The sequence below is a fragment of the Canis aureus genome, chromosome 11, assembly GCF_053574225.1.
Source record: "Canis aureus isolate CA01 chromosome 11, VMU_Caureus_v.1.0, whole genome shotgun sequence".
NCBI lineage: Eukaryota > Metazoa > Chordata > Mammalia > Carnivora > Canidae > Canis > Canis aureus.
This window is the reverse complement of record NC_135621.1, coordinates 10,887,846-10,906,537: the sequence shown is the minus strand read 5'-3', so window position 1 is coordinate 10,906,537 and position 18,692 is coordinate 10,887,846. Positions and strand designations below refer to the sequence as shown.

Here is an 18,692-nt window from a genome sequence, read left to right as displayed (position 1 = left end):
GTTTTTTATGATTAGACTTCTAATATTTTGATTTCTGGTCTGGGGCCTAAAAGAAGGATGTAGTACAATGCCTCCTCCACCACCCACTTCACATATTGCTTTAGAAAACATCTGAAAAGAACATTTTCTTTTCATAAAGGGTGATGAGTGAGCTCTATAGGGTTAAGGGCCTTCGATGAGCAAGGCTGCACAGCTGCAGATATGAATATATATGAAAATGAAGTCATTTTAGTTTGTCTCTGAGGACTCCCAGGCTCATGAATGAATTCCCAGAAAATAATATGCACATCAAAAGCACTTGATTTCTTTGTCTAAACTCTCTTCCTGAAGAGGGTTATACTGATGAAACAGTTTCTTGACTAAAATGTCTCTAAGGAAGAGGGAAATGGTAAAATATATACAACTCTAATGTTCTAGGAGTTATTTTACATTCAGCCATGTTAGTCGCACATGATTTAACCCACTTCCTGGTGACGGTTTCTTGTTAAAATGTGTTCAAGTGAATTGTGTGAATGGTCTATTTTAAAATATATTCTCAGGACTATGCGAAAGCAGATGTCAAAAACATACCCAATGTTCAAATATCCAACCCACATTTATTGCATGCCAGCCATGCCAAGCACTGTGCTGTAGAATCAAAGATGCAAAAAGATGAAAACCAGGCACAGAGGGAAAACTTGCAGACGAAATATACTCACAGTAGTAAAACTTCAAGCTCAGATAAAAACCGCTTCCATTGTTTCTTACATTGCATTTTTTTCTCCTAAATATCACACAGAAAAATAAGAAAAGAAAATTAAGCAAAGGATCTGTAATTCTGGGATTCTTAACCCAGGCTCTAGTCTTCCTGAAACACAGCTGATGTTTTTGATGTAAATGCATATAAACATTTTTCTGGGGAAAGGATCCTTAGCTGTCATCAGATTTGCAAAAATCCATCAACTCCCCAGCCGATTGAGAACCACTGCTCTTGAGTTCGAAGTCTTTCATGCAACGTGTCACGTTGCTATACTTTACATTCAAACCCTTTTACCATATTCTGTATGCATTTTCATAAATTCAAAAGTTTTATATATGTATTTAAATAAAATCCCATGCTAGAACCTGCCCACTTGATCTCACAGAGAATCCAGTTTGTCTTGGCTGCATTCTGGTTAGAAGTGATTTTACTAATTTGGCATTTACCATTTGGGTCATTTGGATATGACAATTCCAGTTTACCTTCGTATTAATTTTGAAAAAAAAAATGGGCTTACTAAGACACTGAAAAACATAACTCCTTACTTCAAAGGAGTTTCAGAAGCTAGCCCAGTGCCTGACACGTAATTGAATAAATATGAATTATTTATTAGTTTATTGAATAAATTAATGAATTTGATGATATTGTATGAGCACCTACTCTCTACCTGGTATTGTTCTTGATGGCTTGCTAACCCTTATGTCCCGGCAGGTCTCTGCATCTCCAGGTCCTAACTTCTACTAAGAAAGAGTTAAATATTCTTAGGCTCCATCAGCTGTAAGTTTCTATCATTTGTAAATTGAAAGACAGGGCAGGGTTTTTAGAGCTCTGTTCTCAGGAAGAAAGGGAGAGAAATCCAACAGGAATTCTGGAAGCTATTTTCCAAGTTAATCCAGGAAGTCAGAAACAATAAACTAGGCTAACAAATCATTTTCAAGGACCGTTTTATGAGAATTTACATTTTAAAAACCCATTGTCCTGGGAGCCAGGTGGATTGGGTCTCAGTCCTATTTCTAACACTCAATATTTGTGACTTTGTGTCACTTAATATCCGTGAGGTCATTGTTTTCTTTTTTTTTTTTTTTTTTTTTTTTGAGGTCATTGTTTTCTTAATCTGAAAAATGAAGGGGTTAGTTTTTGTGTTCATGCTAACCTAGTACTCTTAATGCTCAAGGTTTGATCTGTGAATGAGGAATCATTTCACTGGGAGCTGGCGAGGAATGCTGAATATCAGGTCCCTACCAGGTCTGCTGAATCAGAATCAACACTGTAAGAGCTCCAGGTGATCTGTACGCACCTAACTCACGCATCTTGTACATTCCCCCACTTCAGTCCCTTGAAGAAAGGTTACTGGAGTTAATGTCCCAATATTACAAAACCACATTTCTTTAAAAAACAAATGCTCGGGATCCCTGGGTGGTGCAGTGGTTTAGCGCCTGCCTTTGGCCCAGGGCGCGATCCTGGAGACCCGGGATCGAATCCCACGTCGGGCTCCCGGTGCATGGAGCCTGCTTCTCCCTCTGCCTGTGTCTCTGCCTCTCTCTCTCTCTCTCTGTGACTATCATAAAATAAATAAAAATTAAAAAAAAATTTTTTTTTAAATAAAAAAAAAACAAATGCTCTGTGGCTAAGTCTTCATTAAATTATCCCATCTTTCCTGATGAGTGTGTGTGTGTGTGCGCACATGCATGCACTTAGGACTTTGTACGGTCTCTAAGTCTTTGGTAACTTTGTCAGCTCTTGTCTTTTTACTCTTAGAGATTAGCAACTACATTCATCAAAAGGACGTTCATGCGTCATTCAGTTCACTTAATGAACACTCATTGAGCAACTTCCATGGGCCAGGCTCTGTAAGAAGGCTCTGGGATACAAAGATAAATAAGACTCTTCAAAGAAAACCATCTAGTCCATTGGGAGAGGTGGATGAAGAAATCAGTATTAGGAGATAATGCTATGATGCTGTGGCTGCACATTGGAGGGTCACCAAAACCATACCGGAAGGCAATCAAGCAAATGATCATTGTGGGACAGGAATTCTGGGACAGGAAACAAAGGAGATCTAAAGGCAATGACATTCCATTCTGAAACCAGACCCCTGGAAGGAAAAAACTGAAAACCAAAAATCTCCCCAAAGGGAGTGTGAGTTGGTGGCAGCCATAGAGAGAAGAGGAAAGTAGAAGGCTGGAGCCTTTGGGGAGGGAGGTAGCCCTGGGGGTCAACCCTGAAAGAACATACAGCTGGGGCCGGGACACATGGCCCTAGGAAAGGCTTCATTCAGTTAGACCACCTCCAGAGTAACCACCTTCTTTTTGTTGAATGGTTTTACCAGTAAAAAGTTTCATTTCTTTTTTCTTCTTAATTTTTTTTAAAGTAGGCTCCATGCCCAACACAGGGGCCTGAACTCATGATCCCGAGATCATGACCTGAGCTGAAATCAAGAAAGAGTTGGATGTTCGACCAACTGAACCACCGAGGTACCCAATGGTCTCATCTCTTGTGTCCTCAGGAATCTTGAAGCGCCCATATAGAATCAGTGGGGTAAAATGCAATTTAGGGAACTGGAAAAAATCAGATTAATAATTAAAGAAAAAAAGAGGGGCCCTGTAATCAAAGCTACAGAGAAGGGATGGCTTAGCTCCATCCTCTTCCCTACCTCCCCAGTCCTATCTAACTGACCATGAGATTTGGTCCATTTCACCTCATTTCTTAGACACACCTTCTCTTGGCCTCTGTCCTGGCTCACAGCAGTGGGTCTCAACACTGGCTGCACACCTGAACCACTTGGGGAGCTTTTTAAAAATGCTGATGCCTGCCACCACCACCACTACTCTGACCTAACCTGATGCTGACAGGAGCATTTCAGAAAAGGTCCCGAGGTGACTCTAACATTAGGATTGAGGACATTAGTTTAGGTCCCATCCATGTCTTTATCACACATCTTGAAAAATCCCTCTTTTCATCTCCAGTCTAGCCCTTGCCATCTCTCCTCCAATGCCTCTGCCGGCTTCCAGCCCATCATCTAACCTTTAATCAAAGTTCTACTTCAAAAACACAAGGCTAGTCCTTTCACTCTCCCACTTAGAAACCAGCCACAGGCGTGACCCGTCATTCCAGTATCGTCTGCCACCACCTTCCCACCCGCACCCCCACACTCAGGTCTCCTCCACAGAATGATCTGTTACTCTAAAGACCTATGCTATCACACACATACATCCAGGCTGCTGGGCCAGCTATTACTTCCCCCAGAAAGCACTTCCTGTCCCTCGCTGCCTGCCAAAATTCTACTCATCTTTCAAAATCCAGCTGAAAGGTAACTTCCTTTCACCCACTTTTCCATTTGTGTGTTGCAGAAATGTTTATCGGGTAGTCCTTCTGTGCCAGGCACTCTTCTGGGTGCTGGATGTGCCCCTGCTCTGGCTGTCTTGTTTATGCTCCTGTGGCCTCCTTTTACACAAATCTCTGCTCAAGGACTTCTCACTCCACAGGTTAATCTTTTCTTTACTTGATTGTTTGCTCCCTAAGACTGAGCTCCCTGAGGATAGAATTCCACCCTATACATCCTTGCTCAGCACCCAGCCCAGCGAGAGTTTAATAAATGTTTACTGACTGTTGACTAACAACGCAGAACATGAAGAGCAGCTCTTTAGGGTGTTATGTGTGCACCCCAGTCTCCTCCTGACTCCTGAGTTTGACTCCTCAATACCTTTCTGCTTTACTGGCTGCAGCCACTCAGCTTTCTCAGAAACTCCTACTCTGCTCATTTCCTTGCTCTTCCTACTTGAGGCCTCCTCTTTCTAGCCCCCCTGAACTGTGATAAATGACAATTTATAAAGTAGCACCTAATATCAGCCTGTGGCTTAGCCGGTGAAGCTACCTGGGGCTGACCCTGCCCATCCTAAAAAGAGCAAGAAAACTGGAGCAGACCAGCACAAGCAAAGTGCCAAAGGTCATACAAGGCTTTTCAGAAAAAGTCCTCCTCCTTCGACACATCTGGGGATGGGAAGAATTTCACTTCCACATTCCTGCAAGACAGGCACTCATTTCACAGTCTTTTCTCCCGTCACCTGAGCTCATATATCTTATTTCCATTTATGAAACTTTATTTTCAAATATACCTCCTTTCAATGTTGATGAAAAATGACACATTCTAGTATGAAATATGAGCAAATAAATGGAATTGATATCCTGTGATAGTAATTCTTTCCATACCTGTTTAAATAATTTAATAGCATATGTTCGGTTTTGGATCTCCGCTCTGTATACCTCAAAAATCTCCCCTTCTCCAATTAGGAAGTCTTTGTGGAAATTTTTGGTTCCATCTCTGATGTTTTGAAAGCTGATGGAGGATTTAAACAATATTCCTTAGGAAGGAAAGTGGGGAGAAGATAAGTTACTCTTTCTCTTTTTAAGAATCAATGACACCATTATAAAGAACCAGGGCTTCCATATTAGAAATACATCAGAGCTCAGCAGAAAGCCAGCCGTGCAAGACCCAGGAACCAAAACCAAAAGCCCACCATATGCTCTCTGCACTTTTACTTGTGTCTGGCACCCACCATTCCACAGAGCAAATGGCTTTTTAGATTTCTGAACAATAGCCGTGTGGTTCTATCATCCTTCCAAAGAGGTCAGCCAAAGAACGTAGTTAGGGAAACTTTTCCAAGGTTCTATTTCTTCATCATTAGATCAATAGGTTGCTTTTAGCTCACTATGAACCTAAAACTATTAAAAACAAAAAAACTCTAAAACTATAGAAGTGGAAATTTTGTTATGACTAAACAATATTCTCCAAGCATGACCGATAGAAACATTTTTCATGAGCCAAATCCTCTAAATTCTGAACTACTTCCTCAGAGTAAATTAGGAAGATGCTTCAGCTTTTCAAAAAATCATCTAAAGCAGAGATTGGGAGAAAACATTTAAAAAGGTAATCACATACATATTCAAAGGGAAAAGCGTAGCAAAATCCTTCAGAGCCAAATTTTGGCTGTATTTCCACATTTGGTGTTTGATGTAGATCTTATTGTTAAATCTTAAAGGATCAAAACCTTACCCAACTTTTCTAATTCTCTTTTTGAACCAAAAAACATGCAGATCTAATGGTAAAGCTGAGGCAAAGCAGCCTTAACTAGCCATTAAAGTTTATCAGAATGATTCCCAGGTAGAACTAAATTATTCTCCCTGCTAATAAAGTAATAAAGCTGATATGGAAAATAATGGGATTTTCATAGTGACCTTCAGCATTGCTCTACAGACATCTCTAAAGATCTCCACAAGGGCTATGAAAATTTCTAAAACTATATAAAACCCAATGTAATTTTTAAATGTTTTCCTATGACACATAAAAATGCAAATTTCACTAATGGAAAATATGAAACCCCTTGGGGAAGAGACCACTATGTTCCATTGGCCAATGGGATTTTTTAATATAACCATAATATATCATCCATCAGAGCTCCGTGTCGGTCAAAACTGCCGGTATTTCAATATCCATGAAAATTTGACCCTAAACCTGCATATTTTTTTAAACCTGCATATTAATGAACAGCTAATAGGTTTATTGGATATTCCTCCCTGTAAGTTAACTTAAAGCAAAGCATGATTTAAAGTAAAAAAAAAAAAAGTTTTTTACCTTTTTCATTATGTTTAGGAGTAAGCACATTATCCGTTGTGACATTGGCTGTTTCCTAAGAGAGGAAATACACACTGAAATAATTCCATTTCATAAGTCTAGAAAGAACAGAACCGTAACAGAAACCCAAAGCTCCCCCTGGACTATACAGTGCAATAGAGTAGAATTTAATTTAGAAGAAAGCTAGTAGAAAGCAAAGTTACTTTATTTAATTCAATAGTATTCATTGTCATATACAGTTAAGTCTTCCATACCACTGCAAAAACTCAATGTCATGGTTATATTCAATTTTAAATGACTTCTACTGCTATAAAAAAATGATCACTGCCAATTTATTTGCTCCAATAAAATCCAACAGTAACATGCAAAATGCCAACTAGAACAGGAAAATTAAAAGCTGAATTAAGACAAATGCATAGCTCACAGCGCTCTTAATAGTTCTAAGCCTCATCTATGACAGATCACTGCGAGGAGAAAGCTCTTCACTCTTTCAAACACTCACAAATCTCTAATTTCCTGAATCCTCAACTAAACAAAGAGTAATGAGAGAGCTAAGGTTTTTCTGGTTTTAGAAAAAGTGCCTGCAAATCCAGCATTTTTCTGTCTGACAATTTCATTCCCCATGCTCAATTATACATGCAACGGAGTTCAAGGTTCATTATCTATGCACATACACTCTACCTTGGGTAACATGTTTGGAAATCCATCTCTCTGATGACTCTGCTCTGAAGGATTCAAGGCTGCTCCTGCAAGAGAAATAGGGGAGTTACATACAGAAAAATGTTATGTCTTTATTAAGCACATTTTTTCTTCCTTAGACTGTGAAAAAAACCACTTTGCTAGGAATGTTAATTTCTAAATCTCAGTTTCATTCTCTGAATGGTTATAAATTTGCATATGTGAATAGCTTTCTAAGCATCAGGCATTATGCAAACATGCTTAACACACAAATACCTATCTTAAATTACTGTTAGACATCGTTAAAAATATTAAAGTATAAAAGCAGATTAAATTAAAATATTAAAGTATAAAAGTATAAAGCAGAAAATTGAAAGAAAAAAAGCTTTTTGCCCATATGTTTTAAAGTTTTACAGTCATGGGATTATATCTCCATAAGTAAGTTTTTATTTTTTGTATTTCATTTTTTATCCCATTCTGTGCCATTGGATATTAGAGATGTGTATGTGTGTACATGCAAGTGTCGTCAACCATAAACACCTACCACCCCTTCCTGAATGTACACTGTAAATTCTGTCCTATTTGAATCGAGGTAGCCTATGTAGGTTCCTACAAAAGATGAAAATCCTGAAATATTTTGCTGTCACATCTGACATTTTCATTCAGACCACAGAAATTTAATTTCATCTTCTAGTTTTTCTTAGATTGCATTCTGTTTTTAAAATTATTTTGTTTAGAAAACTGGCAACACAACATTATCAATTAATAACAGACCTCCTTGAACAAACTATAAACCAAATAGACCTAGCAGACATTCTACAGAACATTCTACACCAAAACAGAACAATATACACATATTTCACAAGTGTACATTGAATAAGCTCCAGGATAGACCATATCTTGTGCAATAAAATGAGCCTCAATAAATTAGGAAAGATTGAAATCATATAAAGCATATTCTCTGACCACAATGGAACTAAAATAGAAATCAGTAACAGAAGGAAATTTGGGAAATTCACCAATACATGAAAATTAAACAACAAATCCAAAAATAACCAGTGAGTCCAAGAAGAAATCACAAGGGAAATTAGAAAATACTTTGAGATGAAGGAAAACAAAAACACAACATACCAAAACTACAGCACTCAGAAAAAGCAGCGCTGAAAGGGAAATTTATAATTGTAAATGTCTACCTTAAAGAAGAAGAAAGATCTTAAATCAATAACCTGAATTTTCACTTTAAGGAACTACAAAAGAAAGAGTAAACCAAAGCAAGCAGAAGGAAGAAAAGGATTAAGATTACAGTGGAAATAAATCAACTAAATAATATAAAAACAAAAGAGAAAACCAATGCAACCAAAGTGGGTTCTTTGGAATAATCACAAAATTGACACTCCCTTAGTTAGACTAGCCAAGAAAGAAAAGAGACTCAAATAACTAAAACCAAAAACAAAAGAGGAGACGTAACTACTAACCTTATAGAAATAAAAAGAACTATAAGAGAATATGATGAACATCTGTATGTAAAAAATTAGATAACTGAAATGACATAGACAGATTCCTAGAAAGACACAAACTGCCAAAACTAACTCAAGAAGAAATAATTTGAATGGATATATTGCAAAGGAAAGAGATTGAATTAATAATCTATGATTTCCCACAAACAAAAGCCCACGTGAATCCTACCAAACATTTAAACAAGATTTAACATCAGTTCTTGGGATCCCTGGGTGGCGCAGCGGTTTAGCGCCTGCCTTTGGCCCAGGGCGCGATCCTGGAGACCCCGGATCGAATCCCACATCGGGCTCCCTGCATGGAGCCTGCTTCTCCCTCTGCCTATGTCTCTGACTCTCTCTCTCTCTCTCTGTGTGACTATCATAAATAAATAAAAATTTAAAAAAAATCAGTTCTTTACAAATTCTTCCAAAATAGAGAAGAGGAAGTAACAACTCCCAAATTGGTCAATGAGACCAATCATATTATCCTATACCAGTGCCAGATAAAACAACACACGAAAACTAGAGCCCAATATCTCTTATGAATATAGATGCAAAAATATTCCACAACAATAAGAAAGACAACAAATTCCAACAAAATATTAGCAGACTAATATAAGAAGATTATATGACGTAATCAAGCAGGATTCATTCAGGAATCCAAAACTGGCTTGCTACACGAAAATCAATGTAATATAGCACATTGTTCAAATGAAGAACTAACCCATGAAACCCAGTAACCTGTCATAGAGATCTAAGGGATAGAAGAGAATTTCCTCAATTTGGTTAATGGTATCTGTGAAAAGCCGATAAATAACATCACATATAATTGTGAAAAACTGAATGTTTTGCCCTTTACATCAGGAACAAGAAAAAAAAATGCTCTTGCCACTTCTATTCAACATCATACTAGAGGTTCTAGCCAGGGCAATTAGTCAAGAAGAAGAAAAAACATCACAGATAAGTATTGTGCAGAACAAAATTTGAAGTACAGGCACTAAAAGTCATTGTCCTTTTGTCAGGGAGACAGGGAGATGATACTTCATTGTCATGTAAAATAGACGATTCAAAATGGCTTTCCTGAAAAAAAAAGAAAAGAAAATGGCTTTCCTAAGAAGCCAGCAGAAAGCTATGGATTTCATGTCAAAACTAGAAAATAATTGCTGATCATTGACATTTAAAACGCCCCTGGCCCTCCACCTGTTCATGCTCTCTCTCTCAAATAAATAAATAAAATCTTAAAAAAAAAAAAATAACTAAAGAAGTGGTAGAAAGGAATGTGTTGCTTACTCAGGCAATAAGGAAAGAAAGTGTCCTAAAAAAACAAAGTAATGAAAGCCTTCAGATAAAGCCTCAGGTCAGGAATCAATGACACAGCATGGCCAGTCAATGTCTCGAATAAGATACAATATTTACATTTACAAGTTATATTGCAAATAAAATGGATTGAGAGCCAGGTCGTAAGAATCATAAATGTTTACCATAGTTCACAATTAAATGGATAGCTCGATGATGCCCCATCTCCTGGAGAATCTGTAAAAGGTCACCGATGGTCTTGTTTTTCTGTGCCCAGGACCAAAGTAATTCTCTTGTTCCACTTTTACCTTGGTCTACATACTTTTCAATGTGACGAACATCCAGCCAGCTGCTCAAGAGTCTCTCCGCTGTGGAAATTGCAACAGGAAGAACCAAAAAATAATTTACTTTTATTGGAATACTTGTTCGGGGGTGTATGTTTTATTTCATATTATTTATCATTTTTATTTTGAACTAATTTTAGCAATATACTGCCCACCCAACTGCCCCCAGTATTAACATCTTATGTTCCCTAGTACAATGACCAGGACCAATGATGACTAAATTGCAGACCTTTTTCTACTTTCACCAGTTTTTCTACAAATGCCCTTTTTTTGGCCTATGATCCTACCCAGTTTTCCACAGTGTGATTGTTGCCACTTTTTAACCTCCAGTCTCATGGTCTTCAGTTTTTCCTCATCTTTAAGGACAGTGAAATGCTATTGTGTCCTCCTCACTACATAGTATCAAGAGGTTCAAGATGCCCATGTCCTACCACTAACGATACTGATCTTGACTGCTTCGTGATGGTGGCATATGCCACCTTAGTAGGTTCCTCTACTATGAAATTACCTTTCCCTGTAAAATAACTGTGTTGGGGGAGATACTTTGAGACTATGGAAATATCCTGCTTTTCCTTAGATTTTGCCCATAAACATTTGCATCCACCAGTGGATTTTGTCTATCAGAACTATGATTGTGGTCTTTGCTTCGTGGTGATCTTCTATTTCCCCTTTCTCCTCCTACATACACTAACTGTAATTCTTCTGTAAGAAAGTACTATCCATTCTTCCCCATTTAATTAACTTACTTATATCAGTATGGACTCAGGAGTGTTTATCTTATTCTATAGATTAAAATCCAAAATTATTATTCTCTACTTTGTTGCTACAATTATTCCAGCTCTGTCCATCCAGGTGGGTTTCTGTGCTCTTCTGACAAGCCCTATCAGTTTTGGAACATTTCCTTATTTTCTGACCCTATAAGATGCTATGCTTTGGGCTCATTATGTATTTCCTCCCATCCCAGCCCTGGAATCAATTACTTTTCAGGAGTCCTGGTTCATTTTATGAGATAATGTATTTAGAAGACAAGATGTAGGTGCTACACGCACTCATTACCACAGGGCTCCATTGCTTCCAGGCCTTCCATGCAGACAGAGCTAGGAAATACATGTGCATTAACTCACACACCTATAATTTCTCTGTCTGTATACATATTAAAAACCATGTTTTGGGGGGCATCTGGGTGGCTCAGTGATCAAGCATCTGCCTTCCGCTCAGGGCACGATCCCAGGGTCCTGGGATCAAGTCCTGCATCAGGCTCCCCAAAGCGAGCCTGCTTCTCCCTCTGCCTGTGTCTCTGCCTCTCTCTGTGTCTGTCATGAATAATAAATAAAATCTTTAAATAACAAACCAAAACCAAAACCATGTTTTTATATTGATACCTCTGATTCTAAGTCAACACTACATGGTATATTTTAGCCCTTCCTCATTTGTAACGGTATTCCCAAATAGCAAGAAACTTGGTTCTCATTATCTACAGTATCTTTACTGATTTGTTCAATATTACTACTTTCAGAACTGCTAACCTATACCCCTAGGAGAAACACTTTAACCAAATATTGCATTTATGTACACTTCTTTTTGCCCTCAGCCCAAGAGTATTTAGGTTAGAGCCTATTTCCCAAAGTTCCTAGGTTAGTTCTTCTTCTCCTCTCCCTTCAGTGTAACTACTCATTTGCAATAGTTAGGTTCAGTTGTTGCAGTTTTAATGGAACGCTGCTTTAAATTTTTGTTCAATACTCTCTTGCTGCTGAACATTTTTGAGCAATTAGAAGCTAATATCTGGATAGGATCGGGGAAATATTCTACTGGGATAGTAGGATTTAATTGCTCAAAAACAGTGTATATGGCTTATTTAAGCCTGGTATAAATACCTTAAGAGCTGTACTTACTGAAAGTATATGAGTTTTTATGACACCCCAAGCTAATGGGATTCTTTAGGTTAAAAAAAAAAAGATACTGTCTTTCTGCACAACTTCCAATTTTTAAGGTGTATTTTAAGGCCAAGGAGAGAGAAAGAGACCAAATGACAGATCAAAAAGGTGTCTTTCTTGCTCCTGGGACAACACTCCCAGATTAGCCCAGTCATCTTGAACACTAAAATTAGCAATGTGATTTGGAGTCAGCGATGATGATTGTGGCATCCCCTCATAACTTTATCCTCTGGAAAATCTAAAAAACTCTGGAAGCCAGATACACATCGGTAGATAAAATCCAATTATCATCTGAGTGTGGTCATGGGGACCCTCAACATAGCACCATAACTGGTTATGGAAAACAGCCTTCTCTTCCTCTGCCACACACGCATTTGGAAGCTCCTCTCCAGCAGTAACCAAGGTAACCTCTCTCAAGGACTCAATGATATTCTCCAAAGGTCGATGTCCTTTTAAAAGACAAATAGGGGCTCAGATCAGAGAAGTGCAATAAGCCCCCTGTGGTCAGTCTACTTCAGACTCCAACGTTTTAAAAAATTTTGAAGGGAGCTACTACACCAGTGATAGTATTTCAATGAAGACATCAGAGAGGCAAACATCTTCTGATCTAATCTGGCATCCCTTCTCCCCACGTTTTCAGTCCTTCAAGGGTTTGCTGGGCTATTCAATTTCCTTTAACTTTATGTTTTTGCTGAGAGTATAAGTAAATCCTGATAGTTGATGGAGATCACAATATGAAACCAGAACTCTTTCTGTAAACCAAAAATTGACTTAGTAGCTACCAGTGCCTACCAATATAAAATCTTTAAAAAAAAAAAAAAAAAAGAAAGAAAGAAAAAAAAAAGATGAGGGCATCATGGAAGGCTTCCTAAAGGAGTGGTTTCTGGAGCCTGAGCCAAGTTTAAAACTTTAAGTATTTCTAAAGAGAGGCCAATTCTCAAGGAATTATTGATACTATACTGGGGAGGGAAAAAAATCACTGAAATTTCAGCTGGAAAACAAGATAAAAGAATGAACTCTGGGGACGCCTGGGTGGCTCAGCGGCTGAGTGTCTGCCTTTGGCTCAGGGTGGGATCCTGGGTCCTGGGATGGAGTCCCACATTGGGCTCCCCGAAGGGAGCCTGCTTCTCTCTCTGCCTGTGTCTCTGTGTCTCTCATGAATAAATAAAATCTTAAAAAAAAAAAAAGGATGAACTCAGAGCCCCATAGGCTATATTGTCTTCAAAAGAGAAGTCACCAGTCAAGACAGAGGGCCCTTGTGATTCCCTGGACACACGCATGAATATATGGGTTTAGCAGAAGCTCTCTCATTTGACCTATGGTGCAACTCTAGGCAAGCCACTGAGCAGTTTCAAAATTCTCATTAATAAATGTCCTTTGAGGGACGCCTGGGTGGCTCAGCAGTTGAGCGTCTGCCTTTGGCTCAGGGCAGGATTCTGGGATCCAGGATCCAGGATCAAGTCCCACATCGGGCTCCTTACAGGAAGCCTGCTTCTCCCTCTGCCCGTGTCTCTGCCTCTCTCTGTGTGTCTCTCATGAACAAATAAATAAAAATCTTAAGAAAGGGGCAGCCCGGGTGGCGCAGCGGTTTAGCACCGCCTTTGGTCCAGGGCCTGATCCTGTAGTCCCGGGATCGAGTCCCGCGTCAGGCTCCCTGCATGGAGCCTGCTTCTCCCTCTGCCTGTGTCTCTGCCTCTCTCTCTGTGTCTCTCATGAATGAATAGATAAAATCTTTAAAAAAAAAAAATCTTAAAAAAAAAAAAAAGCTTGCAAATCAACCAATCAATCAAACAGCTCTCTCTCAAGAGTACCTGGATAGCTTGGTCAGAAGAGCGTGCCACTCTTGATCTCAGGGTCATGAGATCAAGCCCCACATTGGGTGTAGAGAGTACTAAAAAAATAAATAAATAAACTTAAAAAGAAATCAGTTCCCTCTCCACTTTGAATCTTTGAGATAAGACATGACATGATTCTGGGATAATGTGAAGAGAGAGGATACTCTTGTGGGCTACCACAGTCACAGAGGAGCATGAGGGTGTGACGCTGCCACCATGTAGACCCCAAGACCTGGCCTTCAATGCCCACCTGCTTGTATACTTTGTCTTACATCTTTTCCTAAGCTCTTCTTTCCGACTTTTCCCTTACTCAGACAAGGGAAGCCCCAAAACCAACCCCAGGTGATGGCTTCTGCCCTGACAAGACCTCCTGCTGCCCCAGACCACACAGACCACTTGAGCTAAACCTGACTTGGGACCGTGCAGATGGACCATGGAGTGACATCTGGACTGACCTACAATTACTTTTACCTCATTGTAATACTAAAATCTCTGCCCAAGGAGGAGCCTCAGCCTCATTCACATAGCACACAAGGCACGCACAGGCATGTGGCCATAGGCATGTGGCCTTTTACCCACCTCTCCCTAGGATGACAAGGTTTCCCTATCTAAATATTCATCCTAACCCTAAACAAAAGGAACCTATTCACTCTTTCTCTGGGAATCATTCCCCATGATCTCCTTATTTGCTGCAAATATAAGTTTTCTTTGTGGGACAACTGAACCTGGTGGTGTTTCTAACTCATCAAGGCAGGAACTCATTGGTTCGGTTACATTGTCAGCTCACTCTACAGTGGGGGTGGATTGGGACAAGAGAGACTTTCTGAGAGAAAAGTCTGTCAGATGGGGAAGTGCTCCAGAAATGAAGGAAAGGACTGACAGGGCAAAGAGGAGGCCAGTATGTTTAAAACAGAGGATTCATGTTAAAGAAAAGGAGAACAGGCCCCATGGAGTCTGTGTTACCTCCGTAGGAATGTACTTGGCACCTGCTAGATGTTCACTACATATCTGCTGAGTGACAGACAGGCCCTGAGCATTAGCATACAAATTTAAACTCTCTTCTGAAAGTAAACGAGGCCAATGAGGCCAATGGAAGATCTCTGAGAAGGGGATGCAAACACAGAAGCTTTAGTTTTTGGAGGATCCACCTGGTGGCGATGGCAGCAGGAGAGTCCCACAAAAAATATTTGTACCTAAAAAGGTAAAAAAACGCTTTAGGGCTCACAATTCTCACAGTAGAGAAGCAATGGTTTATAACTGCAAGAGAGATCTGGAATTAACTTGTCAAGTCAGACTTCCCACCTAATTCTTTTCCCCATTTTCCTTTTCCTTTTTTAAATTTCTGAATTTCCCTCTTAAAAGTGCAACAGACCATGATTCTGTGCTCTCTCATCCTGTGACTTGAGACACCACAGATGCAAAAAGAGCTGAGGTTTTAGTGTCCTAACACTGATCAGGGTCAAGGGGTTCTGAGTTTGTACCAGGCCTACGTAAAGCAAAGGCATTTTGCTAATAGTAATAGTTGACAGAGTAAGACTGACCGGGGCTCCGTTGAAATGGATACTGCGTGCATGGGCTGCTTCTAGGATGAGAAGCCAAATAGGTTTTCTCTTTCTGTAACTGGTGATTCATGGTGTAACCTTAACAGCTTTCCTTCAGTGATGATGCATTCGGCATAGAAACACCACTAAAGAGTATTATTAGCATCCATAAAGTGTGTAGTGCATTTGCAACAGATTCTAGAAAACAAGAGCTTCATTGTGATGGGACGGGAATGCAGACTCTTGACGTGTGAGTCATATCCTTCAATATTCAGAGTTTTCTCTACCCCTTCCCTTGTTTTCTTCCGGAACATAGAACTTTGTTTATTCGTAGTACTAAACAAAGAGTAAATTTCTCAGTGACTAACTGTGTTGTTAAGCTTGACCAATCCCCATAAAAAGATAAAGAAAAATATGCCATAGGTAAGCATTGTTTAAAACATTGTTTTTTAGAAGGCAAATCTTTTGTTTGAAAGGCATCTTGGGAAAAAAAAAAAATGAAAGGCATCTTGGCATGAAGTAAAAGAAGCCAAAACGTCCAGCTGGCAAGTTCAGAGATTTGTCTATCTGAAGATACTGATTGCTTAATAATCATTTGACTGTTCAAAGTTCCTTTTCGGCTTTGTTTTGAGAGCCCAGAACTATCTAGGTAATGCTAACCACTGGGGAATTCAACTGCGGAGATCACTCTTCATATGCAAATATGTCTCTGAAGGGGTTTTTTAGAATATCGTAACACACCCCAGTTTGGAATCTTTGTATTTGCATATAACCACATGTCAAAACCCTTAGTAAATTAAGACTGTGTTCTTGCACAGTTTGTTTTGAGATAATATGATGGGAAAAGGAAAAGATGCCTCCCTCCTTTCTTCCTACACAGGATGCAATCAGGCCTTCTCATAAAAGAACATTTAACTGAAGATCTGTTTCATTCCCAGGGAAGTCAAATAAAAAGCCAAACGTGTAAGTTGTTGGCTCAACTCCAGAGTAGATAATAGTTAAAAACACAAAGGAAGTGAAGAAGCAAGCTCTCAGGGTTACCTGCAAGAAAAATGTTCCTTGTGTGTCCAAGGAGGCCAATGCAGCTGGAGTGGAGCAAACAAGAAGGAAGTGAGAAAAGCCATGTAGAACTTTGGGAGGCCACTGAGGGGTTCTGAATGGGGCAATGATACTAGCATCCTTTGCATGTATACTTTAGCTCACTGGCGCTATGCTCAAAAGTGACTTGAGGAGGGCAAGAGCAGTAGCAGGGAGACCAGTTAGGAGGCTGCTGAAATTATCCAGTGGGATCTGCTGGTGGTTTGGACCAGGATGGCTGTGGTAGTGGTGCTAAGAAGCGGTCAGATTATTAGATAGAGCCTGAAGGCAGAGTCAACAATATATACTGAGAGACAGGATGTGGTTTGTGAGAGAAAGCAAGAAGTCACAGAAGACTAATATTTTCAGCCTGAACGAATGAAGGATGATGGGGTTGCCACCAGCCAAGATGGGGAAAAACTCTGGTGGAGGGAAGCATTTCTGGGCTGTTACGTCGGAGACATCCATCAAGCAGACGAACAGAGATGGTGCTGATGTTGGGGAGAGAGAGAGAGAGAAAGAGAGAGAGAGAGAGAGAGACCCAGGCTAGAAAGGTGCAATTAACAGATAGATGGAATTGACAAAATAGTGGGAATAGGAGATAAACAGAAGAGAAGAGGTTTTGTGGACTAATCCCAGGGGTACTCGAGGAGGTCAGAGAGATAAAGACAAACCTGCAAGAAGGGAAGAAAATAAAGAGTGTAAGTTCTAGAAGTAAAGAAAGTGCTTCAAGGAGGAAGGAGTGATCAACTGTATCAAGTAAGAGGAAACTAAAGGGGCGTCTGGGTGGCTCAGTCGGTTAAAAATCTGCCTTCGGCTCAGATCATGGTCTCAGGATCCTGGAACTGAGTCCCACATCGGGCTCCCTACTCCGCAGCAAGTTGGCTTCTTCCTCTGTGATCTCTCTCTCACTCTCTCTCAAATAAATAGGAAAAAAAAATATATTTATTTTAAATATATATATATTTACTTTAAATATATAAATATATGTAATATATTTTTATATATTTAATATATATTTAATATTTATATATAAATACATTTAAATATATAAGTATATACTTTATATAAATATAAGTAAATATATTTACTTTAAATATATTTACTTTAAATATATATATCTATTTTAAATATATTTACTTTATTTTTTTAAAGATTTTATTTATTTATTCATGATAGACACAGAGAGAGAAAGAGAGAGGAAGAGACACAGGCAGAGGGAGAAGCAGGCTCCATGCAGGGAGCCCGATGTGGGATTCAATTCCAGGACTCCAGCATCACGCCCTGGGCCAAAGGCAGGCGCTAAACCGCTGAGCCACCCAGGGATCCCTATATTTACTTTATATATTTATTTTAAATATATATATTTATTTTAAATATATATTTTATATATATATATATACACACACACACATATCATAGAGGAAATTGAGAACTGATGATTGGATTTAGCCACCTTGACCATGGATGAGAGGTATTTTAATGGAGCAGTGGGGACTGAGAAAGAGCCTGACTGGAGCAGGTTCAAGGGAGAATGGAGGGATTGTAATATAAATAGCTCCTTTACAGAACTTTATCCTAAGGGGAACAGAGAAATGGGGGGGGGGGTAACTTAGGGTAAAAATAAGATCTAGAGAGAGAACACTGTAAGATGGGAGAAAGTCCATGGTCCTCAAAAGAACAAGAGGCTCTGCTCCACTTTCAGGGAGGAGGAAGCATCACTCTCCATTCCTTAAGTGTGGGCTGCACATAGTGACTTTCTTCCAAAGAGTATGCAGAGAGGGGAGAAGAAAGAAAGAGTATGGGTGTAGAAAACTGACAGACACTACCTCAGCTCTGGTTAACATCAACAGCGGTAAGTCAGGTAAATAGTGTGTGCCCCTAATATGATGTCATGAGAATGGCACTTTACCTCTGCTGCTGGCCTCTCAAAAATCCATAACCTCACTCTAATCGTGAGTAAGACACCAGCCAAATCTCAGTCAAGAGACATTCTACAAAATGGTAGACCAGTACTGACCAGTACTCCTCAAAACTGTCAAGGTCATCAAAAACAAGAACTGTCTGAGAAATTATAACAGCAAAAAGGGTCCTTAAGAATACAGGATGACTCAGTGTAA

The 18,692-nt window shown here is 39.4% G+C and overlaps 1 protein-coding gene and 1 long non-coding RNA gene across 3 annotated transcripts in view; one reads left to right on the top strand and one right to left on the bottom strand.

Annotated features, from left to right (window-relative positions):
* The window catches only part of IRAK3 (interleukin 1 receptor associated kinase 3), a 45,634-nt gene that overhangs the window by 23,327 nt on the left and 3,615 nt on the right, over positions 1-18,692 (bottom strand). Inside the window, exons 2-6 of the mRNA XM_077913719.1 lie at positions 10,027-10,209; positions 7,053-7,117; positions 6,372-6,426; positions 4,949-5,100; positions 699-763 (exon numbers count right to left, since the gene is read on the bottom strand). Coding sequence (XP_077769845.1) covers positions 699-763; positions 4,949-5,100; positions 6,372-6,426; positions 7,053-7,117; positions 10,027-10,209 — 520 coding nt within the window. The remainder of the gene's footprint in view (positions 1-698; positions 764-4,948; positions 5,101-6,371; positions 6,427-7,052; positions 7,118-10,026; positions 10,210-18,692) is intronic.
* Positions 1-18,692, top strand: part of LOC144323354 (uncharacterized) — a 54,920-nt gene that overhangs the window by 34,653 nt on the left and 1,575 nt on the right. Inside the window, exon 4 of one of the 2 annotated variants that reach the window (XR_013388766.1) lies at positions 18,278-18,427. This is a non-coding gene — a long non-coding RNA (uncharacterized LOC144323354). Of the gene's footprint in view, positions 1-1,913; positions 2,140-18,277; positions 18,428-18,692 lie in introns of those variants that run through there. The other variant, XR_013388765.1, reaches the window with a different exon arrangement.